The 27,795-nt window shown below is 46.7% G+C and overlaps 1 protein-coding gene across 2 annotated transcripts in view; it reads right to left on the bottom strand.

Annotated features, from left to right (window-relative positions):
* Positions 1-683: 683 nt before the first annotated feature.
* The window catches only part of THSD4 (thrombospondin type 1 domain containing 4), a 576,129-nt gene continuing 549,017 nt past the window's right edge, over positions 684-27,795 (bottom strand). For both annotated transcript variants that reach the window (XM_045848582.1, XM_045848581.1), the window contains 7 exons: positions 25,688-25,817; positions 23,743-23,947; positions 22,985-23,158; positions 13,108-13,281; positions 6,668-6,847; positions 2,288-2,432; positions 684-1,861 (listed from right to left, as the gene is read on the bottom strand). In XM_045848582.1, the coding sequence (XP_045704538.1) occupies positions 1,719-1,861; positions 2,288-2,432; positions 6,668-6,847; positions 13,108-13,281; positions 22,985-23,158; positions 23,743-23,947; positions 25,688-25,817 (1,151 nt within the window). In that variant the 3' untranslated portion in view covers positions 684-1,718. The remainder of the gene's footprint in view (positions 1,862-2,287; positions 2,433-6,667; positions 6,848-13,107; positions 13,282-22,984; positions 23,159-23,742; positions 23,948-25,687; positions 25,818-27,795) is intronic.

The following is a 27,795-nucleotide window of genomic DNA, read 5'->3' as shown; positions in this document are numbered from 1 at the left end:
GACTGATGAGTAAAAAAAAACATTTTAAGTAAATGTACAATTTTGTGCTGGGCCGCATTCCTAGCCATCCTGGGCCGCATGCAGCCCGAGGGCTGGGGCTGGACACCCCTGGAAAGGGCTCATGGGAGAAAGTCAATTGCTAAGGCTTGCTTTAAATGGGAAATAGGCTCAGGGCCGTGGCACTAAATAAGGTAAATTTTCTGTAAGCTTACACTTTGTTTAGCCTGATATTTTTCTTAATGGGTGAATTAGTGGATTTTTTATATAGTTCACTTCTCAGTAGCCCCAGCACCCTGCCCCAGCCTCTGGAACTACAGAGTTGGGAGCAGTGAGTGAAGAGGACCCTGCGTTGCGGCCCGGGTCCGCAGCCCCCTCCCTTCGGTCTCAGTGCGCATTCCGGGAGGAGGGGCACGTGGCTGGGAGTCACTGAGGGAGGGAGGGAGGGAGAATTTGAAGGCATAGAGGGAAATCCATAAATCAAACCAGAAAGACCAAAGGCAGATTCTTTCTCATATAAACATAATGTTTTTGCCGAGATGGGTTGGGTGGACTTTCCACGGGGTGGTGTGTGGGGAACAGCCGGGGGTGGGGGGTGGGGGGATGCTGGCTGAGGAATGCCAGCCGCTCACAGCTCTGGAAGTCTGCACCTAAGGGAACCTGACCTGCGGTTCCAGGGGAAATAACTCACTGGGGAGTGAAATCAGCATTTCAGGTGATCACCTTGATACCCAATGGCTTTATGGTGTCCCGGACAGCTCCTTCAAGACAGCGTTTAACAAAGCCTGCAGGAGGCCTGTGGCCAGGCTCTGTGACCTTGTGGGGGAGGGGTACCCGGAAGCAGACTTCTGAAACTCCTGCTGTTGGGGTGACATTTTGACCTTTGGCTGCGGGGGTGGGGGGGGGTGTGGAGATGCAAAGGCCTGGGCTTTATTTGCTGATTGGGAAACTTGTCAGCCTCTTGGCCTGAAATGAAGCTGCATCCTGGAGACCTGAGACTTCTGGACTAGCCTCAGGCCGAGGGTTTGTGGTCAGATGATGGCGTTGGGACTCAGCTCTGCCACTGAACAGTAAATGTGCTTGGCAGGTCAATGAGTCTCAGTTTCCTTGTCAGTAAAATGAGGACAATGACTCATTTCCTGCCCCCCTTCTGGGATGTGGTGAGCCGCTTATGGGGTAATACAACTGTGAATATAACTGAAACAATAAAGCACTACAGTGACATGAGATACCTGTGTCATCAGGCAGGAAAACAGCCTAATGTCTTTGAGACTGAAGACAGGCACAGTCGGGCTGAGGTAACAGAGGGAGGCAGGCATCTCAGAGACTCCGTGTGGGGCCCCGGGGTAGGGGCCGCTGACTCTGGAGAGGCCAGCAGCACCAGGGAGGAGGCAGTGCCCACCCACTCAGGGTGCTCACTGACTCAGAAAGTGCCAGGAGGGAGTTGGCTGAGAGCTGCCCTAACGCCTGCCCCACTGCTTGGTTTTCGCAGAGTGTGTTAGTGGGTGCCAGGCTTCCCGAGGAGGGATCGTCAGTTTGCGTGATGCTCATGGCCAAGGCAGCTCTGCTCCCGGCACCGCGTGCACACTTTATGAAGGTGGGGCCGGAGACCCATCGGCTGGCAGCACCCTGGGCCAGGGTGCCCCAGGAGGAGCAGCAGCCCGCCGGTCACCCTGCTCACAGACTCGCTGCTCAGCCGGCGAGTGGGTGGGTGCAGGGTGTTATCTGCTTCCCAAGAAGCCCGGGTGCCTGTTGGCCACTCGAGTGCAGGAGGCACAGCAGGCAGTCTTGTAGTAGTTGTAGACGCAGAGGCGGGCCTGCACCACCACGTTGCAGTTGTAGTACCTGTCCTTGCAGCTTTCGTCTGGAGCAGGGAGAACAAAATGCCGTGAACACAGGGACAGCAACCGCGGGGAAGACAGTGCGCAGCGAGGGCGCTGGGCCCGGCCCTGCTGCCCATCCCAGACTACAGGCTAGACTAAAGCTTGCATTTTTCTTTTTTCTTTAAACATGACACTGACATCTCACTGCCCTGACTTGAGGATGATGGAACCAAGTCTCTGAATGCATTCCCATTGTAATCAGCCTACATTTAAGTTTACCTTTTGTGGGTGGCGATCCAAGCCACCCACAAAATGCATCATCCCCAAAGTACTTTGACCCCTGAACTCTATGACTATGCACAAGGTCACAGAGACACCGAGGTGGGTGTGGCATTTTCACACTAGAGAAGTTGACTGAGCTTAACAGAGGTGAATCTTTACTCCAAGGCGGGGGGATCCCTACTTACCGACGTCAGGGACACAGTCCTGAGGGTTACATGATTCTTTCTCTTCTGGTTTCAGCTGAGGGTCACAGAGATTACTGAGGGTCATGTCGTCTGACAGGCAACGCACTTCACGGACCCGGAAGCCCCCCTGGCAGCTCTTGGAGCACTGTGTGGGGACACAGGGAGACAGTCAGATTTCTTGGCAGCCTATTAGCCCAGCATACTGCAGAGGGCAGATATGGGATAATTTCCAACATCTCCAAAAGGAGACAGAATATTCAAACAAACTCTTACGCAGCTACCAGCCAGTTTCAACACCTACAACTCGTGGCAAGTTGTGTCCCACCTACATCCTGCCCAAGTCCGCCCCTCGAATTCTTGCTGTTATTATTTCTGATCTTCACCCAAGGACATACTTACTGATTTTAGAGAGGAGGTAGGGAGAAGGCAGGAAGAGAAACACCAGTTGATTGCCTCTCTCTCATACACACCCCAATAAGAGACAATCAAACCCATAACACAGGCATGTTCCCTGACTGGGAATAAAACCCGTGACCTTTTGGTTTACAGGACGATGCTCCAACCAACTGAGCCATACCAGCCAAGGCACCCCTTGGGCCATCGTGAAGCAAATCTAGACATCATCTCATGTCTTCCATAGTATTTCAGTTTGTAGTTCTAAAGCACAAGGACTCTATAAAAATTACCACTATACCACTATTACATTGAGAAATTACCAATATGTAGTTCTGTATTATTTTTAAATACAGGGGTGGGCAAAGGTAGGTTTATAGTTGTTTGTATAGAAAATAATGCAATAATTAATAAATAATAATACAAGGAAAAACTCTTCATGTGCCCACCCCTATAGATATTCAGTGTTCCTATTTTCACTTGTCTTGTGAATCTAATAGATTTTTGTAATATAGTTTTTTAAAAATTAGGATCCACATCAGGTCTGCGCACACGACTTTTAACCCATACATCCCCCTCTTCTCTGCTTCCTCCCCCTGCACCGAGTTATGTTGTCCGGGAGAGCCTCCCACTGTCAGGATTTTGCTGACTGCATCCATGGTACAGCTGAACGTGGTCTTCTGTCTTCGGTGTTTCCTGCAAATTGGAAATTGGAGCTAGAAGAGGCCTCGACAAGTGCAGGTTTGACTTTTTTTGTGGTGAGACCACTTCATAGGATGTGCTTGACTGTCTCTCTTGGGGGACATCATCAATCACTGATGAGCAGGGCCCAGATGCTTTAGTTCATTCGAGGTTGAGAAGTTGGAATAACGTTCTATCAAATCTTCTTTTCCTAGCTGGAATCTTTTCTAAAGGTTCCCCACCCTCAGCCATGCCCTGCACACTCACTCTTTACTGACCTAGAGGTGAATAATGAGTTGGTTGCCGCTACATCCTCTAATGGAGACCTGTCAGTCTCTTATAGTTATAAACGGGTGGATTGAGCACATGGGATGTGTCTCCGTCTGTGGCAGTTGTTATTTTTCCTGCTGCTCACTGGTGCCCATCAGTGGCTGGCAGGAGCCTCTAAAAGTTGGTTCTTAAGCCCTTTGGCCAGAAACTCAGGTGCCTTTGAGAACTTCTTTGTTGCCATTATAAAAAGATATCTAATTTATATGTATATGGTCCCAGACCTGGAGTCAGCCATTTATCTAAGAACTCCTGGTTCCTCTAGTGGACGGGGTTCTGTTGGAACCACATTCTGGCTGATAGGTGTGCCCTGTGCTGCTGGAATGCTCGTTGTCTCCAGGCTCTTTCAGTGGATAAAAGTAGGGAAGTAAGATAGATTAATTTATGAGCTCACACTGATGTTTCTAATTCAAATTCAGGGCAACAGGATTTGCTCTTAAATGTCACCTGTCTTTTTTATCTATATCTTTTCTCACCTAAGTTGAGAGCTCTGTTTCTCAAGGAAACTGGGTATAATGGAGTCATACTATTGTGTTATCACACGCATGTATTTATCATCATAGTACGATAAAGTATATTACTCGTTCATCCCTCCTTGTACGCCCAGCTGTCTCGGACCACAGCACATCCCTGCCACTCAGAAAGTGGTTGCTGCAGGCAGCGTCGGCGTTTTCCTGCAGCTCCTTTATTCTTCGGGATGCAGAGTCGAAGTGCTGCGTGCAGTAGTACTGAGGCCACCAACTGAGTATATACTGAGGTTAATTTGTTTTATCTCATTTCTCCATGATTAGGGGTTGTTTTTCTAAATTTCATTTCATTTGATAATGATATAAAGTGTTTACTTAGTTCTAAACTCAACTTTAAACTCACTCTTATAAAACAAGGCACGTTCAGAGACATCCAGGTTCCCTCACAGTCTTGGTCATTATCATTCACGCCCAGGTCCCATCACACAGGACAGGTCCCTCCTGCTGTTATTTGCAGTGAGACGCAGCCCACCGAGTTCCCTGGCGCTCATTGATCAGGCGTCTGTCCCTACAGTTCTGCCTTTTACAGAACATTACATAAAGGAAATCATACCATTTGCAGCTTTTGGGGTCTTTCCTCACTTAGGAAAATTCATGTGAAGTTCGTCCATGGTGTTCAGGCGCCAATCGCTCATTCGTTTCGCTGCTGAGCAGCGTCGTCGCCAGAGGCTCCGCCTTGACCTGCGGAGGGACCTCGGGGCCGCTTCCGGCCGGGCGTTTTCAGAGTTTGTCTCCTGTGATGGGACCTGGCGTGTCTGGCCCTTTCTAGACTCTCCAGACCAAGTGGGGGAAGAAAGTAGCAGTTGGTTTGTGTGTTCTCAGGGCCTTGGCTGACATCAAAGTAATTCAGTTCCATTTTCCGGACGTTGACAGCACGGCCCTGAACCTGGGCACCCCGTCCTTCCCGCTGCCTCTGGGGTATGGCTCGCCACGCAGCTCTCCCTGTTTCTTTTCAGTGTTTATTCATATACTTTATAAGCAAAATCCCTTTTATCGCCTTTGAGTGGTTTTGAGAAAGGCTCTGGCCTCCACCCCGACTCACCGCAGCCGCAGGTGGAGGTCAGCAATGCGGCGGAGCAGAGCGAGCGCCGCCCCGAGGGTCCGCAGTGAGGAGAGCGGCCAGTGCCTCGAGCAGCCACCGCACTGGCGCCCTGAGGGGGCTTTCTGTTTTAGGAGGTTTCTTGAAAATAAACTCTCTTCTACTTGAAAAAAGGGGGGTGGTGGTTTACCACTATTTCCATGCTTTCCCACTTCATTCCTAACAACCTATTATTTCTGTATCTGCTGTGTCTCTGTCTCCCACTCTCTGCTTCTCATCGCTTCCACACTGCCCTCTGCCTTGCAGAAAGAGTCTGAGATGGCTTCAGAAATGCTTCGAGGGCTACAAGGTATAAAGAAAGTGGGAAAACTGGTGTAAAAAGAGGACAGAAGTAGGAAAACTCCACTTTATAAGGTCTGGTAAACTCTGTCTTAGAGATGGCCCACATTTTAGCTCTGAGTTTCCCAGCAGCCAATTCAAAGAGAAAAACAGGACCAGTCCCACAGTGCGCCCCCAGGACGCCTGCATCCAACTCTCCTGAGGAGCTTGTTCGAAACTCACACTCCTTGGTGCACCCAGAATTGATCTTTTCTAACAAGATCCCAGCTGATTTTTCTGCATGCTGAAACGTGAGAGTCACTGCTTTATGCCTCCGCAGTTTAGAGATCAAGATGGTCCCTGCCTCAGGCTCCATCCACCGAGCAGGCTGTGTCTGGGGCGCCCCGACAGTGACCAACTGGACTGATGGCTGTAGGGAATGCACTCGAGGGCTGAGCCCAGTGCCTGGCACCTGGTAGGTGGCCCAGGTGCATGTGAGGGAGGAAAGCAGGAGACCGATATATGAATGCAATCTCCCTCAACAACCTCCTGACTTACTGATGCAGACCCGGGCTTATGGGGTTCACCACACTGTGGATGAGGCATGAGACATTCACACAGACTACCAAGTCCTGTGGAGGAAAAGGGTGAGCGTGGCTACACTCTCAAGGGGAGCAAAAGCCACTGCCTCCGCCATGACAGGCCTTTATTTTTTTTCTGGGCACATTACAGGATGGTCCTCATTTACTATGCACAGGTTCATTTTAGGTGGTTACCTTTTACAGAAAACAAAGGAGCTGATGCTGCTAATCACATCACAGAAGAAGGATATTTTCAAATGAAAAGGGAAAAGTAGTTGAACTAGTTATACTCGTCCTTAGAAGGTTTAGCATGGATTTTAGGAAATTACTTTGCAGTAAACGTTTGCTGCCTCAATTCAGGGTGAGGGAGTTTTAGCAAAAGCAAGTCTCAAAGCAGCCTAGGCACATTGCAGGCCTGATTACCCATGGGAGAACCTATCCGTGGGCGTGGGTCCTATGCATCTCTGAGTAGGAGCTGGGCCCACGCCAGGCAGAACGGTCCCCTACAACTTACCATGCTCCATTCTGTGTTGAACCACTTGGCCCCACAAGGCTTGAGGTGGCACGACTGCTGGCTGGGGGGTCTCTCCAGGAAAGAGCATTCATAGGAGTCCAGCACTTCGAAGGCATCTGCATTCTTCCTAACACAAATCACCTCCCGCTGTTGGGTCCCGCTCCCACACTCTATGGAGCACTGAAGAAAGAAGCAGAGAAAGATGGTGTCACATCATGGGAAGGAGATGAGAAGTACCATCCGTCAAAGTGCATTTGTGCATGCTTTCTGTCACCCATCCAGTGAGGCAGAGCCCCAGAGCCCCAAGCCTCTGTCCTTCGGTGGGTCACTGTCTGAAGACCAGGTGAGAGTGGAAGTGTCCGTTCCGATGCCAGTGAGAATAAATATGATCCAGACACACACACAGACCAGAGACTGTGAAAGACCCCTCAGAGCTAAGATGGTCTAAAGGTGAATTAAACCCGGAATTGACAGGGGAGAAAGGAAATATCTGGGCACGAGTGATAGACTTGGTGGGAAACCTTATGAATAAGAGTTGGGCCATTAACACCTTGCCTCTGGAGTGGAAAAGATTCCCCAAGTTCTACAGGTCTTCTTCCCTTAGGCCGGCTTTCTCCACATGCTTCAGCACAGCCGCTGCTGGCGCCTGGGCTCACTCCTTGCTAGGGAGTTTCTTCCTTTAAGTCCACCAAAGTCTCAGGGAAGGACTCTGCTTGATGTGGCTCCGATCACATGCCCATCCTGGACTAGTCACTGAGACCAGGCTGGGGGTGTTCAAGACGCCAACTCTCATTCAAAGCACGTGGCAGAAAGGACACATTTATTTTTATATTCTGAAGTCAAATGTTTAAGACTTACGCTTCAATAAATAAGCACTATCTATTTTATTTTCTTTAGGGATGATGTCAAATTTCCCAGGCAATGGGGTGCCAGTAGGCTCCACCATTTTTACAAATCTAGAGCCAAAACTCTGTCCACATCCAATCATGTTCTGATCCTTTTGGACAACAGGGCAATGAATTCCACATTTCTCATCTTAGCAGCCTCTTCTGATCTTTACAACACAGGCTGCTTTGACCTGGATTCACACCACTCTGTTCTCTGAGCTCAGGTCTAGAGTCCAAAGGAGGCCCACAGGCAAAAGGACCCCAAACCCTGCTCTCCCTCCTCCTCTGAGACGGGTAGGAGTTGAAGTGCACCCCTGTCTTCACCGCAAGTGATGTTATCATTTCAGGTAGGACTGAACTGTTGCTTCAGTTCCCATGGATATTTGTCATCCTATAGGTACATTCAACTTCTGCGTTATCTTTGGGGTTTAGGTCCTAGGTGTTTCATGACCAGTGCAGAGATAGAAACAGCCGGCAGCAAAAGCAATAGGCGTGGAAGAAAGGGAACCAGTATTTATTAAGTACCTCCCATGTCCCAAGCAATGGGCATCCCCCATGTGCGTAGTATCTCGTGAAATCCCAACAACGTCCTTAGGAAGTTGGTGTTATTATATTCACGTTTGCATGAGGAAACAGGTTCAGAGAGGTTAAATTAGTTGCCCCAAGTCAGAGAACTAAGGAGAAGTAGAGCTGGGAGCAGTTATTAAGTATCAAGTATACAGGGTAGTATTGGACACATATTTGAGTTTTCTTTCTTAATTTCTGTATTTTATAGTTTGCATTATAGAACACTAAAGGAAATTTGAGAAAAAAACATTTCCCAGTGTTGTTTTCTATAATTTGAAGTGGTTGAGACCATAGGATTCATAGATTTCCATGTTTTTCACTTGCAACTATACTGATGGGCTTTCCACATCTTCCTAGTGATCATTGTTGTTACATAATATTTTAATGAGCTATGCTATACCATAATACCCTTCACCACCCTGCTGTCATGAACATTTCTGTTGAAAACCCTTTTTTCTTCTGTTAATTATTTCCTTAGAATGAATCCCCATCAGTGGGGTGACTGGGTTAAGGCAAATGAACATTTTTATGGTTCTTGACTTTTACTGCCAGAGGGGTTGTATCAATTTACAAGGACAAGGCAGTCCATTTTTTTCAGGGTCTATGTTTAAAGCTGCTTAAAAGAAGTAAAATTGTATATGGAGCCAGAGGTCCTGATAATGTGTAAATCATGACCAATAGCCAAAAAGTCCTTGGAGGAGCAGCCAGCTCTGGGAGCCAAATGCTTAGTGGTCCAAGTACTCAAAATACTGATGGTAATCATAACAACAACAGCAACAAAAACCCCAAAATAAAAAAAAAAACCCAGAGGGAATGATCTGTTCCACATTTTCTTTATTTTTAAACAATATTTATTTATTTATTTATTTATTTATTTATTTATTTATTTTTAGGCAGAGGGGAAGGGAGGGAGAAAGAGAAGGAGAGAAACATGAATGTGTGGTTGCTTCTCACATGCTCCCTACTGGGGACCTGGCCTGCAACCCAGGCATGTGCCCTGACTGAGAATCAAACCAGCGACCCTTTGGTTCACAGGCTGGCACCCAATCCACTGAGCCACACCAACAAGGACCTTTTCCACATTTTCTTAGTAAGTTTGTGTTCAATTTTGAAATGATGAGGAAAAAGTTAATTGATCAATTAGGTACTTTATTAAAGTATTCAGTATTAGCTGTTCTTTATAATGAACAACCTCACTTTTTCTATTTTGCTTCTTTATTTTCCCAGCTTTATTGATGTATAATTGACAGATAAAATTGTAATATATTTAAATCGATGATTTGGTGTATATGTGAGGGATGGCCCCCAAAACTCAGAATTTATTTATAAAAATTTGTGTATTTATTCTTATATGTTTCAACTTCAGTCACCTTCAAAGTACTCTCCATTTGATGCAATGCACCTACCGAGATGTTTCTTCCACTGATCAAAACAGTTTTTGAACTCATCAATTTTGATCCCTTTTTGTGCTTCTGTCATTTTTTGTTTCACCTCTTCCACATTGGCAAAACTTTCTCTCTGAGGACATTTTTCATGGGGAAACAAAAATGTTGCGTGGGGCAAGATCGGGTGAATAGGCAGGGGTGGGACAGGAGGGTCATGCCTTTTCGGGTCAAAAACCGCTTAACACCCAGCACAGTGCGGGCAGGTGTGCTCATAAATCACCCATCGTGAAATGGGCAAACACGTTGAGTCTTCAAAAAAAATTCACTGAAGCCAAATGCAGCTTCTCACAACAGTGCCAGCTGGCACACTGACACAGATAGGTTCCTAGAACACTCGCCCAGTGTGGGGGACATGTATAAAAAGGGACTTGCCCTCCAGAACATAATTCCGTTTTGGGGGGGTCCTCCCTCATGCATAGTAAAAGGATTCCCACCATTGAGTTAATGCATACTTATCTTTTTCTTTGGTGTGATCATTTAAGTTCTACTCTGATAGCAAATTTCAGTTGTTCAGTATAGTGTTATGAACTATAGTCACACCAAAGTATAGTCACTATGGTATATATTAGATCTTCAGACCTTATTCATTTTATAACTGTAAGTTTTACCCACCTCTCCCCATTTTCTCTACCCCAGCCCCTGGAAATTATCATTCTCCTCTCTGAGTCTGGCTTATTTAGATTCCACAAATAATTTAATCCATGCAGTATTTATCTTTCTCTGCCTTATTTCACTTAGCGTAACAGCATTCCTCCCGTGACGAGGTTCATTCAGGTTGTTATAAAAGGCAGGATTTACCTTTTTTAAAGGTTGAATAATATTCCTATACATATTTTCTTATCCACTCATCTGTCAATGGACACTGAGATTGTTTCCATACCATGGTGAAGTGTGAATAACATGGCTTTGAACATAGGGGCACAGAAATGTCTTTGAGATAATGATTTCATTTCCTTTGGATATGTATCCAGAAGTAGGATTGTTGGCTCATATCTATTTCTGCTTCTGATACTCAGATACAGACAAACTGGCTTTACTAACAATAATAATAGCAGTAGCTATGATTTATTATATAGTTATTGTATGTAAGGTACTGTGATACATACTTAATATACATTACTTCATTTCTTCTAAAATAACTACTAAGATGCTGTCACTACCAACGTTTTATAGACAAGGAAACCATGCTGGACCATGAACTTTCTGAACACAGGGATATTTGTCTTGCTCATTGATGTATCCCGATCACTTAGAAGAGAACATAGGGACTTCTGGCCAAGATGAAGGCATAGGTAGACACACTGTGCCTCCTCGCACAACCAAAAGAAGGACAACAACAAATTTAAAAACAAAAAACAACCAGAAGTGACAGAAAATTGAACTGTATGGAAGTCCAACAACTAAGGAGTTAAAGAAGACTGACAGTGTTCAGAGGGGAGAGGGGAGGGAATTTCAGGGGAAAAGGGGAAGGGTTTACAGGAATGAGTATAAAGAACACATGGATAAAAAACTAGGAGCAGGTGGAAATGGGAGGTAGGGGAGGGCTAGGTGGGTGGGCTGGGATGGGAGTAAAAGATAGAAAATTGTATTGTAATAACAATTAAAATAAAAAAAACCCCATTCATCCAGACTGGTAGGAGGGGTGGAGAACTGGGTGGAGAGGACTTGCAGTGAGGCAGTGGATTGCAGACTGGGAGGTCACACTTTCACGTGCAGATAAACTGGGAGGAACAACTGGGGAATGAGGCAGACCATGTAACCCACGGTTCCAACTCGGGGAAATAAAGCCTCAATCCTCTGACTGAAAACACCTGTGGGGGTCAAGGTGGCAGGAGAAGCCCTTAGCCTCACAGGAGAGTTCATTGGAGAGACCCACAGGGTCCTAGAACGTACACAAACGCACCCACCCAGGAATCAGCAGTTTGCTTGGGGGAAGTGGCAGATGTGACTGAAATCTGGCAGAGAGCAGAAGCAGCAGCATTGTTCCCTCTTGGACCCCTGCCCCACATACAGCATCAAAACCCAGTGACGTGGGTTACCCCACCCTGGTGAACACCAAGGCTCTGCCCCTTAATATATAACAGGTTTCCTGAGACAAAAAAAATGGCCCAAATGAAAGAACAGACCAAAGCTCCGGCAAAAATATAACTGAGTGACAAAAAGATAGGCAACTTATCAGATGCACAGTTCAAAACGCTGGTAATCAGGAAGCTCACAGAATTGGTTGAGTATGGCTCCAAAATCGAGGAAAAAATGAAGGCTATGAAAAGTGAAATACAGGAAAATGTACAGAGAACCCACAGTGAAGGGAAGGAAACTGGGACTCAAGTCAACAGTTTGGAGCAGAAGGAAGAAAGAAATATTCAAACAGGACAGAATGAAGAAACAAAAATTCAAAAAAATGAGGAGAGACTTAGGAACCTCCAGGACAACTTTAAATGTTCCAACATCTGAATCATAGGGGTGCCAGAAGGAGAAGAGGAAGAGCAAGACATTGAAAACTTATTTGAAAACATAATGAAGGAGAACTCCCCCAATCTGGCAAAGGAAATAGACTTTCAGGAAGTCCAGGAAGCTTAGAGAGTCCCAAACAAGTTGGACCCAAGGAGGAACACACCAAGGCACATCATAATTACATTAGCCAAGATTAGAGGTAAGGAGAGAATCTGAAAAGCATCAAGAGAAAAGGAGACAGTTACCTACAAAGGAGTGCCCATAAGACTATAAGCTGATTTCTCAAAAGAAGTCTCACAGGCAAGAAGGGGCTGGAAAGAAGTATTTGAAGTCACGAAAGGCAAGGAAGGACCTACATCCAAGATGACTCTATCCAGGGGAGCTATCATTTAGAATAGAAGGGCAGATAAAGTGCTTCCCAGATAAGGTCAAGTTAGAGTTCATCATCACCTAGCCCTTATTATATGAAATGTTAAAGGGGCTTATCTAAGAAAATGAAGATAAAAAATATGAACAGTAAAATGACAACAAACTCACAATTATTAACAACCAAACCTAAAAAATATACACAAACAAAAGCAAACTAAGCAAACTAGAACAGGAACAGAACCACAGAAATGGAGATCACATGGAGTATTATCAGTGAGGGAGTGGGAGAGGGAGAGAGGGGGAAAAGGTACATAGAATAAGTAGCATAAATGGTAGGTAGAAAATAGACAGGGGTAGGTTAAGAATAGTATAAGAAATGGAGAAGCCAAAGAACTTATATGCATGACCCATGGACATGAACTAAAGGCAGGGAATGCAGGCGGGAGGGGATATGCAGGGTGGAGGGGAATAAACAGTGGGGGGGGGGAATGGGACAACTGTAATAGTGTAATCAATAAAATATATTAAAAAAGAGCATAGTAGGTGCTCAGTAAATACTGTTGTCTGAATGAGGCTCTCAAAACATAAGCAACTTCTTCAGAGTGATGGGTAACACAACTGAATTCAAACCCAGGACACACCAGGTCCAGGTTTTTCACCCCTCTGCTATGCTGCCTTTTACCAGGGGCAAGCAGATGCACCTAGTGTGGCCACTCACCTGACTCCAGCTCCCAGCAAACCACTCCACTTTGCCTGTGCAGGGCCCATTGTCGCACGGGGTGGCTTCCGCTGGCCGGTTGTTCCCACAGCCCTCCAGGGGCAGGCTGCTGACGTGGTGGGTCATGCACACCACCGAGCGTGTCCGCACTCCAGCCCCGCACTCTGCTGAGCACTGCGAGACAGAAGACGGGCATGTGAGAGGGAAGTCCTCACTGCGCAGGTCCCAAAGTCATTTTCAAATGCTACAAAGGAGGATCGAACACCTCGTTTCCCCACCAACTCTTTCCCCTAGAAATCTCTGACCACTTCTCATGCATGGCCCACTCCATCATGAGACATTAGTCTGGCAGATTCTCCTGGCCTTAGGTTTTCTGGGACTACCTATGTTCCTAATGCTCTGTCTCACTGGCGATTAACATGCTTCTATCTGTCAGACCACCAGTCCTGGCTTTTGCTTTTGAACATAAATCCATCAGAAGAAGAATGAGAACAGGAAAACCCGGGCACACATCTGCTTGCGGCCAGTGAGTCTGGGCTGGTCTGGGAAGGAGGGAAACTGGCATCTGTCACTCCACATCGCTGCCTCATATTTAAGAACAGGGTTCCAGTCCTGAAGGCCATAGCTGTAGCAATAGGTCAGAGGGCAGCCTGGTATAAAGGGAGAGCCTGGCCTGGGAACCAGCATATTAGTGTTAACATACCCACCAGCTGTGTGGCCTGGGGCAGGTGATCCAGACCCTCTCTGGCAAGCGTACCTGACAGCTGGCATGGAAACACATTCCTGTCAGGATTACAGGGAACGAATGGCATGTGAAGAGCAGGTGTTCAATGAGTGCATACAGCAGTTACTCAATAATGGCATGAGGGGCTTCAAAGGGTCAGGGCCAACATCCAAACTCTAAGGTAGAGAAACCACGGCTCCCAGGATTAAGCCTTCACTTAGAGCCACGTAACTGGTAGTGATGTCATTACGACAGTCTCCCTCCATCCACACTCAGGACCCTGTCGGCATTCCCCTGAGTCGCACCCCGCAGCTCCGTGAGCATTTCCCATCTGTCTCGAAATACTTTGGGATGTTGCCTTATTTTCAGGACATCTTCACGTGGGTGCCCCTCAGATACCTCATGTTTCACAGGTAAAATGATGGGACACCACCTTCATCACCATTCCCCTTCTTCCCCCGGGTTTTCCAGTTTGTGTTCAGATGTATGTCTGGGCTCAAAGTCTACTGCCCTTCTGCCTTCTGGCTCCCCACATCTGGCCAGCTAGCAGGTCCATAGACTCTAGCTTAGGCACATTTTTCTGTCTCATCCCTTCTGCCCATGTTCCCAGCACCGCTGACATTTCTTCCCCTGGACTGTGGCTGCAGCTTCTCACTTGGCATCTCCAGCTCTTCTGAGTCACTGGCTGCCAGGTGCTGGGCCAGCCAGGCTGAGGTCCCTCTGGTGCTACTCTATCCCAATGACACTCACTTTTGGACTTTCTGGACGGCATTAAATGTTTCCTAAGTAGAGCCCCAGTCAACCCGTCCTTCCAGACAAATTCTCTATTATACATCGGGAACACACTAGCTTCTTGGTAGGGGTTTCTACATTGCCATCAAGTGAACCAAAAAAATCATCGGGGCTGAACGGTTTGATATAATATGTGAAAGCCACCGACTGTCCTGGACAGGGCCAAGGCTCACTATGCCCGGGTCACACAAAGTGCTCCCGCGCCACCTCCCCGGTGTTCCTTCTGCCCTTCCCCAGGGCAGCCCGCGGCTGCTGTGGCTCAGCGCCAGGGCCATCTCCGCTGTGAAAACTGTCTTGATGCCCAGTGTAACATGCTCTTCCATCTTCAGAATTCTCATGACTTCTGTGTTCTGCTGTTGGCCTTTGCATTGTGGTTATTTGTGTCCTTTTTTTTTTTTTTTCATTAAAGAAGTAAGCTCAGGGTGGACAGAGACTATGACATCATCTTTAACTCATTCTCAGTCAGCACCTCACCTACGGGTGAGTCCCTGAATGTCAGTGCAACAAATAAATACCAACTCCGGCCCTCCCTCGTTCGCTTCTCATCTGTGACCAGCGGCTCTCAGGTCTGGAAGTGCCCTGAAGTGTGTGACGGCCAAAGCCTTCCAGGGGTTTCTGCTGGGTCTTTTCTTAAAAACAGAGTCAATGTTTGGTTTCTACCAACATTACCATTTTTAAATATAATTTTAAATAAAGTTGGGAAAAGGAAAAATACTAACTACCTTGCTTCCCTATCAAAATTTCTACTTCTGTTTTTGTAGCTTGCTGCCTCGTCTTATAAAATCGCAGCCCAGGAAGAGTGATCAGACCCTGACCCGGTGCTGCTGAGCTGGGCCTGGCTCCACAGGGAGGGGCTCTCCGGGGCCGAGGGTGGCGGCAGTTGGAGCCGGCCCCCAAACATGCTGCTTTGGCATATTAGTCATTTTGAGCTGAAGGCAATGAAGAAACAACAGATGCAAGAAGAGCTCTCCGCCTGCCCCTTTCCTGCCTAAAAGCAGGGCATATGTTTCCCAGGAGACAGGTGCCTCCCGGTTCCAGGAAGAAGAGTTCATTCCTATCGCTGATGGGGAACCAAGATTATTTTGCACAAACAAACTTTACTCAAGTAGCCCCTGTCTTCCATTGGTTTCTCCCTCTTACCTCTCAGCCACTTCCCTACAGTTTACTGCCCCCGGCCGCCCAAACCCCTGCCCCTCGTCTAGTCACTTCACAACTCACCACCCTGTGTTAAAATGGTGCACAGTCCCTCAAGTCTAACGGCTTCTTTGGGATTTTCACTTGTTTCCCGTGAAGCTCCTCCTGCCCCCATGATGCCGTGTCAAAAAAATAACATCAAATAAAATTTGTACACTTTTCTCCAGTGAATCTGGTTACGGTCAGCTCAATTTGCAGGCCTCTGTTACAGAACCTAAGAGGGTAGAGGAAGAATTTTCCTCCCTTACAGGCTCACAAATGCTTTTCATGATTTTTGTTTTATCTGCATTCTTCTTAGAAATCTGCTTTCCGAACCAAGTAATGTACATGCACCTTGGGAGAGTTTCCCCAGATCCCCATGTATTTAATTTAAAAGAAAAATGTTCAGGGGGATGTCGGTGTCCAGGGAGAGAACATTGGAAGGATGAGCCCCCAGCGGCTGCAGTGAAGAGCACAGCGCAGTTCCATCTAAAAAGAGCTACTCACACGGGACCTGGCCCGGGAGCCTCTCAGAAGAAGGGCCCCCCCGCCAGGCAACAGGGGCTGATGCTCGAAGCGAGGCATGGAAACACACCCCTCACTGTCTCTGAAGGATGTGCCTAAAAGAAGGACCAAACCCACATCAGAAAAGAACCTGATTTCTGAAAGAACAACAGGGCAGATGAAACACAGAGACACATGAAACTCCTAAGCAACGCTCTGGCGGGGACGGTCTCCTCGCTCTCGCGACAGTGGAATGCTAATCACAGCCCAGCTGGCCCGGAGGGACTATGGGCCCTAGTGACTACTCCTGAACTTCAGTTACATGCATCATCTTCCATACTTTAAAACACTCAATATCTTTACTTATTTTTTTCTCTCAGAAAACACCCTTAGAAATTAGGTACTACAGAATTGAGCTTGGTGATTCCCAAAAGTTTTTTTTTTTCTGTCGTGATTAAAAATTGCATGAGTGTTTAAACCTGCCATTTATTTGCAGAACTAAAAAGCAAATGATGCCTATGTCTGATAAGGCTCACCCTTGATTTAAAGTAGCTACAAGGATGTTTTTGAGATGAGTCACGTAGTCAGAAAAAACTACACATATAACCCTAGAGGTTTCAAGAGAAAGTTCAGATTGAGTTTACAACCTCCATTCATTTAGGCAGAGATCAATGAACTTTAAATTGGGCAAGAGGATACTCTTAGTATCCTGGGGCCGATTTCAACGCGCGCGCGTGTGTGTGTGTGTGTGTGTGTTGGGGGGTGGCCATACCACAAGTTATCCTCAGGTGACCAGCTGGGTGTCCCACAATTCAACTTGATCCTGACACACCTGACCTGGAGACAGCATCAGGTTCCACAGGTGAAGGCTCAGTCCTACACGACTGTCTCCACCCAAGCTTCAGCAGCCAACCTCAGGTTCAGGTGGTTCCCGTACTTCTGACCAACTGGCTAAATATCTGAGGTTTCTAGGACTCTCCTCTCAGTTTGATTGCTTTGCTAGAGCAGCTCACAGAAATCAGAGAAACATTTTACCAGTTTATGATACAAAGCTATAATTCAGGAACAGCCAGACAGAAGATATGCATATGGAAAGAAATGTGGGAAGGGGGCGGAGCTTCCAGGGTTACCAGCCCCTCCCATCTTCACATCTTCACTCTCTCGGAGGCTCTCTGAGCCTGGTCATTTTGGGTTTGACAGTGCCTTCACTACTTAGGCATGCTTGATCAAATCAATTACCAATGATCGATTCAGCCTCCAGACCCCAGCCCTTCCCTCGAGGTCCAAGGGTGGGACTGAAAATTCCAACCTTCTAAACACATACTTGGCACATTTGGGAGCCAGCCCCTACCCTTCAGTTATCTCATTAACGTAACAGAAGACATGTCTATCACTTTGAACACTACTGGAATTCAAGGGTCTGGGGAGCTGTGAGCCAGGAACTGTGCATGAATACCGAAGAGGCTTGATCATCCTAATGACCACATCTATATTTCTTGTAAATCATGATATTGCTCCCCCAGAAAGGGAGCAAAGGCAGGGCCCTCACCATTGCAATGTAACAAAGAACTTAATACAGGAGGCTGGATCCTTAAGTATAAACTTTAATCTCATTTTTTCTCCTCTTTCCCACTTGAGATCCTTAAAGGAAGCTGTGTCTCAATCATGCCTAGCTTATAATAGGTACTCAATATATGTTTATGCTTCGTAGTCTGAACTTCGTAGTTCAGACTAAAGTTTAACAAGGTTGTTTTTTTTCATTAAAAATTTTTACATAGCAATTTTAGAAAGAAAGACAAAAGAGGGACAGAGAGGGAGAAACATTGATTTATTGTGCATTCATTGGTTGATTCTTGTTTGTGCCCTGACTAGAGATTGGACCTGCAACCTTGGTGTATTAGGACAATGCTCTAACCAACTGAGATACCCAGCCAGGGCTAGACAAGGTTGATTGTTATAGACAGCCACTATCCATATGTGGAAGACGGCCATCAGCGGGTTATTCCCAGGGGCTGAACTTTCCCTAAGGCCAGCTCGTGGCTGGAAGGTCCAGTGTTCACGTGAAGCCAAAGAAGAATGAAGCAGCCCACAGGGAACCACCCCAGGGTGCCGGCCTTATCTGGGTCATGGTGTCAAATTGTATCCTTTAATGCTCACTCAGCAGTGGTACAGATGAGGAAATCGAGGGTTGAAGAGTCAAGAGCCTGCTCAAGGTCTGGTAAGAAAGAAGTCCTTGGGGAAAGGGGGCCAAAGGCAATGCCCCTCCTTAAACCCAATAGCACCCCTTCCCATTCATTTGCTCCAAAATAATCATGAACTTTCAGGGAAAATGATCTATTCTGGGGGCAAATAAAACAAAATTACTTATATTATAGCACCAAAATTACATGGATTAAAATGCCTTTTCCAAAAAAGCAAAAAAGTTCTCTAAGTGGAAGAATAAAAACACTCATCTATTGCTGTATTTGGGATTTTGAGACAAGGGTTAGACCCAGCAAGTACTTGTGTTGAAGCGCAGAGCAGAGCGGTCACTGGAGGGGAAGCAGCTCCCATGGGAGTCCTCATAAATTTCTCGCAGAGTGTTACCGTCCCACACAAACGTGGGAGGCACACAGAGGAACAAAGCACTGCAGTTTTTTCCACCATGTAGCTGCTCTTGTCTTTGTACACAGGGCATTCTGAGCCCAATGCCTTTTTCAGAGTGTGGCAAATGTAGACATGGAATTAAAAAATGGTAAAGAATCAGTGCAATAAAAGGATTATAAAAGTGATCTCAGTTGCTTCTTGGGAGACTCTAAGTTGAATTAATCTTTCTGGACAGAAATTTGCCAGAATATGTCAAGAGTTCTAAAGGGGTTCACAGCATTTGGTCAAATAATTCTACTTCCTAAACATTATTTTAGGGAAACAAGTGTTAGGGTGGACTGAGTGACCAGAGGGAGAGCAAAGGCAGGGCCCTCACCATTGCAATGTAACAAAGAACTGAATACAGGAGGCTGGGAGCAAAGGAAGACGCGTCTAGCCCAGTGACCCAGTCGTCCTGAGTCTGGCTGGGTAAGGTGGCCAGGCATTCCAAACAGTGAGATAGTGCAGGGGGAAGCCCTCGAATGTCTGTGTGTATCGTCTTCACAAGCTGGGAAAAGAAAACCTTGAGACTGTGTATTCATCCCAACGTCTGGAAGGCAGAGAAAGGGAAGGGTCTATATTGCCCAAAGAAAAAGCCCCTAAGGTACCAGAAGGGGAAGAGGAAAAGCAACAGATTGAAAATGTATTTGAACAAATAATAAAGGAGAACTTCCCCAATCTGGCAAAGGAAATAGACTTCCAAGAAATCCAGGAAGCCCAGAGAGCCCCAAAGAAGTTGGACCCAAGAAGAAACACACCAAGGCACATCATAATTACATTAGCCAAGGTAAAAATGAAGGAGAGAATCCTAGAAGCAGCAAGAGATAAGGGGACAGTCACCTACAAAGGAGTTCCCATCAGACTCTCAGCTGATTTCTCAAAAGAGACCTTACAGGCAAGAAGGGGCTGGAAAGAAGTATTCCAAGTCATGAAAGGCAAGGACCTACATCCAAGATTGCTCTATCCAGCAAAGCTCTCATTTAGAATGGAAGGTCAGATAAAGTGCTTCTCAGATAAGGTCAAGTTAAAGGAGTTTATCATCACCAAGCCCTTATTTTATGAAATGTTAAAGGGACTTATCTAAGAAAAGAAGATATAGAAAAAACATGTATAGTAAAAGGACAGCAAACTCACAATTATTAACAACCACACCTAAAGCAAAACCAAAAGAAACTAAGCAAACAACTAGAACAGGAACAGAACCACAGAAATGGAGATCACATGGAGGGTTAGCAACAGGGGAGTGGGAGGAGGAGAGAGGGGGAAAAAGGTATAGAGAATAAATAGCATAGAATGTAGGTTGAAAATAGACAGGGGGAGGGTAAGAATAGTATGGGAAATGTAGAAGCTAAAGAAATTATAAGTATGACACATGGACACAACTAAAGGGGGGGATATGGGTGGGAGAGGGTGTACAGCATAGAGGGGAGTGAAGGGGGGAAAATGGGACAACTGTAATAGCATAATCAATAAAATGTATTAAAAAAAGCACCTAAAACAACTTTGGTTAATCATCTGCCCCCAGTCACATAGACAAAATGAACACAGGGGAGTCTGGAGCAAGATAAGGACTCGGGCTAACAGACCCCCATACATACCTATATTAGGGTAGTTATGTCCCCCTGGGAAAGCTGGCACCACCTTTACCCATCAATCAATATGTAACTCCTTGACCCCCACCCCACCAGCTACATTAAGTCCTCAGAACAAAGAGCTCATTCACTTTTGGCCACCCAGCTTCCAGCCACTTGACCTCTCGCCACCCAGCCCCTGGCCACCCCTGCTTTGCTTCCTATGAGAACTTAGCACTAATAAACTGTGCTTGCAGGCTAGTAGGCTCGCTGGTCTGTAATTCTTTACTATGTTGGCAAGAAGAACAGAGTTTCTGGGAGTTTGTCCCATAACACAAGGAAAGGTACATATAAAGATTTATGGCTAAGAATATTTATGAAATATTATTTAAGATAGTAAAAGATTAGAAAAATGCCCCTAAACATTTAGAAATAGGGTATTGGTTCAATTATAATAGTCATACAATAACTTATTCTAATTAAAAATCATGTTTTAAAGGTTTTCATTCCATTGAAATGTTTATAATACATAAGTGAAAAATGAGGTTAACAAATTGATCATATATTCTGAGTTATATTCTTAAAATATATATAAATACAAAATATTATGTATGCAGAGTATGTGTGAGTAGAAAACTGCTTGGCAGTGTAGCTTAAAAATCTTAAGTTATCTTCTAGTGAAGAGATTATAGGGATACTTTCACAGTCTTTTCAGATACATTATTTTGGACCATAAGATGCACCTAGGTTTTAGAGGAGAAAAGTAAAAAAAATTTTTTTGAAGCAAAATATGGTAAAATATTTAATAACATAAAAAACATAATATTTCACCAATATAAATATAAACAGAACTCAACAGCAGCATTGACAACCATTATTCCTCCCAAATTTGGGGGGGGGAGGGTGTCTTATAGTCCAAAAATACGGTACTTTATAATAATGTACATTACTGTATAAGCAGAAAAATGAACTATTTTAGAAAACATCTTTCCAGTATAAGAGAGAAAGCCAGCATCATTGTTTTCATCCATCTGCTTATACGCTAAGTTTGGCAAGTTTCATGTGAATACAAATCCTGGCTAGAAATCCAGAAAGACAAAGAATCAGTTGAAGGAACTAGGAATTTTTAACCTGGAGAGAAGGGGAAGGGGCTCCCGATACCTGAGGGTCTGCAGAGCAAGCAGCGTGCGCGCATTCCCTGCAGCACAGGCTGAGAGTCGGCAAGGCAGCAAGACTTCAGCTCAGTGTGAAAGAAACCTCCCAGCACTGGGGGCTGTACAAGAAACAGACACCATTGTCTCGGCACATAGGGAGCTCCTGACGAACGGATCAGACCTGCGTCGGGGCTGCTGTCTAGGACTCTTCGGGCTGCCAGGAAGGCTGCCCCAGTGACCTGGACTCTCCTCCCTGCACGGCTTCCCGCTTCCACAAGGCCAGGAGCTCTGTCCTTGCTGGGAGGCCCGGACAGGGCGACATGTGGACAGGACTGGGTGAGCCCCGCTGCACTCAGCTTCAGGGGCAGGGGTCCGAGCCAACGGACACCTTTAGACCAGTACCCACTCTCCCTTTGTGTCCCCTTGGCTAGCACCTCCCTGATGGCTATTGGAGCCCAGGACAGTCCACTCTTGTGACTGGAGGCACAGGAGCCGCTCACCCTACGAGTTCTGTGCTTTCGCCAAAGGCTCTCTCTCAAGGGCCCAGGGCAGGGACTGTTTGCCACGAGGTGTCGGGAACCACGAGGAGATATATCACTGGAGGAGACTCTCCAGGAGGATCTCTGAATGTGGACCGAAGGCTGCATTTGCAGGTGTGTTTCTGTCCTTTCTTTCCCAATAGCACTCCCACCGACGTGGGTTATTACTGTAACGAGAGGGCAGCAGTGCCAGAAACCCACCTGAACACTCCAGGGTGGTGTTCGGGGTGCCCAATAACTTGTCCGTGGAGGGCACTGACCACTCAGAACGGATGCTGGCCAGTTGGAACCAACCAGCAGGGTGGATGGGCCCATCCACTGACGTGTAAAGTTTACGCCTCCAAGCCTGGGATACTGCACTCTTTGTTGTCACACGACACTGGGAGGAGAGGGCTCGGGAGCTCAGCAATGTCTCCTAAGATTCCACGGACATGGCTGGTTTCCTCCATCCCTGGACCAGCAGCCGTGGCACCACAGGGAGCCCCTTAGAAATGCAGAATCTGCACCAGACCCACACCCGCCAACCCAGATTCTGTGCTGTAACTAGGCTCCCAGGTGACCTGCGGGCATGCCATAGCTTGGAAGCACCATGGAGATTCATATGAGGATAGAAAGCCTGTGATAGTTCATCTCCAGGCCTTTTCCCCAAAGTTGGAAATTACCCTTGGGATTCTTAGCTAGTAATTCATCTTGGCGTAGTTTGGGCGCGCCTTGTGACACGTGGCTCCCACCTGGTAGCCCAGCAGACCTCAGTCGCTGGCTCTAGCAAACGTACTCTGCTGCCACCACACTCACCCTTTCACTCCACTCAGTGAGGAACCAGCTCTTTGCACACGGTCCCATGTCACAGTTCTCAATGTCATTCGGCCGGAGCTTCATGTTGCATTCCTCGTCATCAACCACGTCCCCGAGGTTGCTCACACACTTCACGTCTCGGGTCCTCTGCCCCACCCCACAGGGCACCGAGCACTGGAAGACAGCAAGCTTCTGTGAGCAGGACGGGAAGCGCCAGCTTTGGCGACTCTCCAGTCACGGTACCCTCATTCCCGTGACCTGCCCCCAAACAGAGGCCTGGACAGACTCCCTGGGTGGCCATGTCCCCTGCACTGCGGTGCTCTCTGGGGAGGATCCCAGCCCTGAAGAGTTCACAACCCTTTTCCCTAAGACCTTCTTTGATGTCTTGCCTCCTTTGTTCATCTGAGCCTCAGTTCTGTCATCTACAAAACGGGAGAGAGGACTGGGAGGTGTTGGCTCTACAAGCATTTGCCAACCTTTCACTCCACAATGACAGGAGAGAGACGAGACCCTCTGCACATGGCCTCCAGGGGCTCCCTGCTAGAGTCGGCTGTGGTGATGCCTGCTAGCTTTAACTTTGTCGAGCTGCTGGTACATGCTATGGTTTACAAAAGCAGCATCCAGAACCCCATAGGACAGGTTCCCTCCTGGAGAACTCAGGGTGCTCCCAAGTCAGGTCATGGTGGGGGGAGGCAGGAGTGTGGCAGTGGGTCTTGGAGAGGAGCTTCTGAGCAGGCCCAACTCCCCACCCCTCGTACCGAAGTCCAGTCCGTGCGGATCTGCCACTCGCTGCAGATCTTGAGCTGGCAGGTACTGGTGGTCTCGGGCTTCTCCAGGTGCTGGCAGCGGTAGGGCTGCACGGTCAGGCTGCGGTTGGCGTACACCTGGCGGCACAGAACCTGGCGATGCTGCATGCCCAGGCCACAGGTTTTGCTGCACTCTGACCACTCCCCGATGTCCCAGCTGGCTCAGGAAGGAGAGAGTGACAGGGACAGATCACTTCAGTCAACAGGAAGAGGGCAGGAGCTCAGCTGACTTACACACAACCATCAGAATCCTTGTAGGTGACCCTTCTCCATGGGCATTGCTTACCAGTCTGCCTAAGGGCCACCGGACTCTATAAAGAAATTAACTTTGCTCGACATGCTATTTGCCAGTGAGTCTACACAATTTAAGAACATTGGGAAGGTACAAATAATTTTTATCTAGTAAAAAAATAAAAAACTCTGAAGCTTAGTTTCATGACCCTGTAGAAAATCTTAACCCACTTTGGAACTACCTTAGAAATCTTAGTCCAGTGTTGTTATTATTTTAGATTATTATTATATAATCTCAGATTTGTTGATCTCCTAGTTCTGGGCATTAAGGAACATTTTTCTGGTTTGAGTTGTAACCTTAGAACCGACAAGTTGAGAGACCCTGGCCTGGAGGGGACTTCTGACTTCTTAGCAGCTTGATTGGGACAGGTCTCAGCAGCGGCCTGGGGGTGGGCGGGGCCACGGCCGTGTGCTGGGTCCTGGGTCCTGGGTCCTGGGGGCCTGCATCTGCGGACCTGGGTCTTCTACTCACTGTGACCAGCGTTCTTTGTGTCTTGCTGTTCACACATTGGTTTCATGTTGCCTCCTCTGTCCCCTTGCTCTGCGATTTCATTTAGTGAGACATCAGCACATACTCATCACGTGTTTGGATGAGAATTATGTTTTTATTCTCTGAGAATTAAGTTTTGACCCTGTTTAGGGTCCTTTCATCTGTTCTTTTGAAAGTGTCCTATTTTATCATTCAACCAGCAGCCCAAGGCCTCTCCTGAGATGCTCTTCCCTGCCTCTGGGGCGACGTGGCGTGACTTTCATTACTCAGTCTGCACACTGCTCTCCTACCGTGCTGACCACACTGGATGGTGCTGGGTTGGCCAAAAAGTGCATATGTATTTTCCGTAAAATAAAAAAATGTATTTTTCATTTTTATCAGCAGCTTTATTGATTTGTATATTTGAGTATAAACTTGGTATAACATTGATTGTTCTCGATTCATGTCTGGATTTGATCACTATCAACTTCAGCTGGTCTTCCCAACGGTGGAACACTGTCCAGTGAGAAATCTCCAGCACGGAACTTCGCAAACCACTTTTGACACAGTCGATCAGTCACAGCACCTTCTCCACACACTGCCCAGGTCTTTTTTTGTATGTGTGTTTCAGTTGCATTTTTACCTTTCTTGAAATAATAAAGTACAACATGCTGAAAATGTTATGTATTTTCTTCCATTGCCATATTAAAATGGCTACACAAAAATTCACCAATTTCGATAAGTTTTTTTTTTAATGTACAGCTATCACAATACAATCTAACAAAATTGTTAGAGCCATCTTACGAAAAAAACCCAAATGGACTTTTTGGCCAACCCAATAATTCTTTGCTTCCCTGACCAAGCTAAACCCTAATTGTTCCAGTTAGGAACAATTTCCCAAAGGGTGGGCTCCCACGGAGTGCGCTGGTCTGCCAACGGCCCCGGGCTCCTGTGTCCATCCTGAAAGACAGGTGCTCTTGCTACACAGACTGCGTTTTATGCACAGGCCAACACTCGTGTTTCTAAATCAGATTTAGACTGATTTAAAAGTGAGATTTTATCCGCCACTAATGTCCTCTGCACAAGCGAGCAGAAGTGACCCGACAACAGGGGACAGAAAGGGACAGGCCGTCTTACAAGGCTGGGCAGGGGAAGAGGTTGCAGGGCTCCTCCTCAGGGGTCGGCTTCATGCTGGAGTCGCAGTAGCTCTCAGGAACCTCTTCGTGAGTGTTTCTGTGCACACAGCGAAAAATAGGGTGCTGCGATCCTGGAAGGACAAGGAGAACGTCTAAAGGACAGCCCCACACCCCCGAGTGGCGGTCTGTGGTGGAGACGCACAGACACCCAGATGCTGATGACGAGGCCACAGAAACAGACCGGTTCACACACAGCTCCCACACAAGGGCTCTGCTCTGCACTGGGGCGCAGGGGAGGGTAGAATAGTTCCCGCCCTCTAAGAGCTAATAGCTTATTTGTGGGCACGGCTTAAAAGTACTCAAAGGCAGATAAAGACAACTTTCAGAGCAGTTTAACATATCAGGACACAGGGGAAAGATTACAAAACAAGAACAAACAGTAACTTCACGAAGGTTTTTGTGGCGACACTGAAGAGAAAGGGCCCTAGAGGGCTCCAGCTGCAGCCTGCAGAAAGGGTGGGTTGGGAACCCGAGTTTTGAAGGGAGGGGGCTGTCCAAGTCGCTGAACCTGAACGAAAGTGCCCCACAAGCTGGTCTGCAAGTGCCAGGTGTGCTCACGAGGCAGTGAGGTTGGAGCAGAGAAATGAGAAGCCTCAAGGAGGGCTAGAAGAGCGGCTGGCTTCCACTTTGCAAAGCATTTTACACATTTCCCTAATAAGGTACTGATCCAGTGGTATTTTACTTATTTGAGTACACATGTGCACCCCGCAGGATGGTGAGCTCCTTAGGTCCAGGACTGGTTCTTGTTCATCTCTGCATCCCCGGTGCCTGGCAGAGTAGTGGGTGCTCAATAACAGTTCGTTGGATAAATACATATTAGAGGTCTAATATTTATTTTTATTACTTCACTAAAAAAATATGAACTGCCTCGGGTTTTTGTATTTTTTAACAAAATACACAGCTAGCCTTGGCCAAGTGGCTCAGTTGGTTGGAGTGTTGTCCCGTGCACCAAAAGGTTGCAGGTTTGATTCCCAGTCAGGGCACATGCCAAGGCTGTGGGTTTGATTTCTGGTTGGGGTATGTGTGGGAGGCAACTGATGTTTCTCTCTCACATCGATGTCTCTTTCTCTCTCTCTCTCCTCCTTCCTCTCTCTCTAAAGTCAATAAACATAGCTTTGGGTGAGGATAAAAAAACACACAGCCTAGTTTCATTGGATTAAAATAGATAAATCTATTTTGGAAAAAGAAATTTGTTAAGTGGAATTTCTAGCTCTTGAAACAACTCAAAACACAGCAGAGCCACAAGTCTGCCTTCTCTTTGCTACCTCCTGGTGGCAGCACTGAGGTATTACTAGGGGACATTTACAAAGTGAGAAATGGAACCCGCTGAACCTGCGACCCAACTGCTGGAAGAGTGAGACACTTCCTCTCAAAGAGCTGCCCACGCTCTGGTCTGGGCCCTTGCGCACTTCCTGCTCCGCAGAACACTGTCATTTATTCTACGGCTCTGGCTTAGCTCTGCTGCTAACCGGCCAGGCATATATAGTTTCTGAATTTCCAACTTTCTACAATTTTAATTGTAACTAGAGGAGTAACTTTTAATATGCCTCAAAATCTCATCAGCCATGAGCGGTGAGTGCTTCAGCGCTTCTTTAAGAGGATCTTGTGTGACGCTGAGCCAGAGGGTAGTTCCTGTAAGAAACTGGACAGTTTGTAAGACAGTTTTGGTCTGAAACACATTTGCTTAAAGTAGTCCGGCCAGTCAGAGAAAGACAAATACCATATGATCTCACTCATATGTGGGATCTAATGAACTAACGCAACTACCAAGGAAAACAGAGACAGGCTGTAGATGGAGAGCAGGCAGACAGCTCTGGCAGGGGGTGGGGAGGTGAGGGGTGGGGGACTGAGCAAAAGGAAAAAGGACCCATGGACACGGACAACAGTGTGGTGACTGTGGGGGCAGGGGGTTATAAGGGGATACATGGTGATGGAAAAAAACACAATAAAAAATAAAATTAAAAAAATAAAGTACTCTGGTAGTAAAAATTTACAATGTAGCTATAACTCGAGATCATTATTTAAAATAACGTTCCAATTAAGCATAGT

This window comes from Phyllostomus hastatus, unplaced genomic scaffold (assembly GCF_019186645.2).
Source record: "Phyllostomus hastatus isolate PE091 unplaced genomic scaffold, TTU_PhHast_1.1 phas_contig_62, whole genome shotgun sequence".
NCBI classification, from domain to species: domain Eukaryota; kingdom Metazoa; phylum Chordata; class Mammalia; order Chiroptera; family Phyllostomidae; genus Phyllostomus; species Phyllostomus hastatus.
This window is presented reverse-complemented; position numbering and strand designations above follow the sequence as displayed.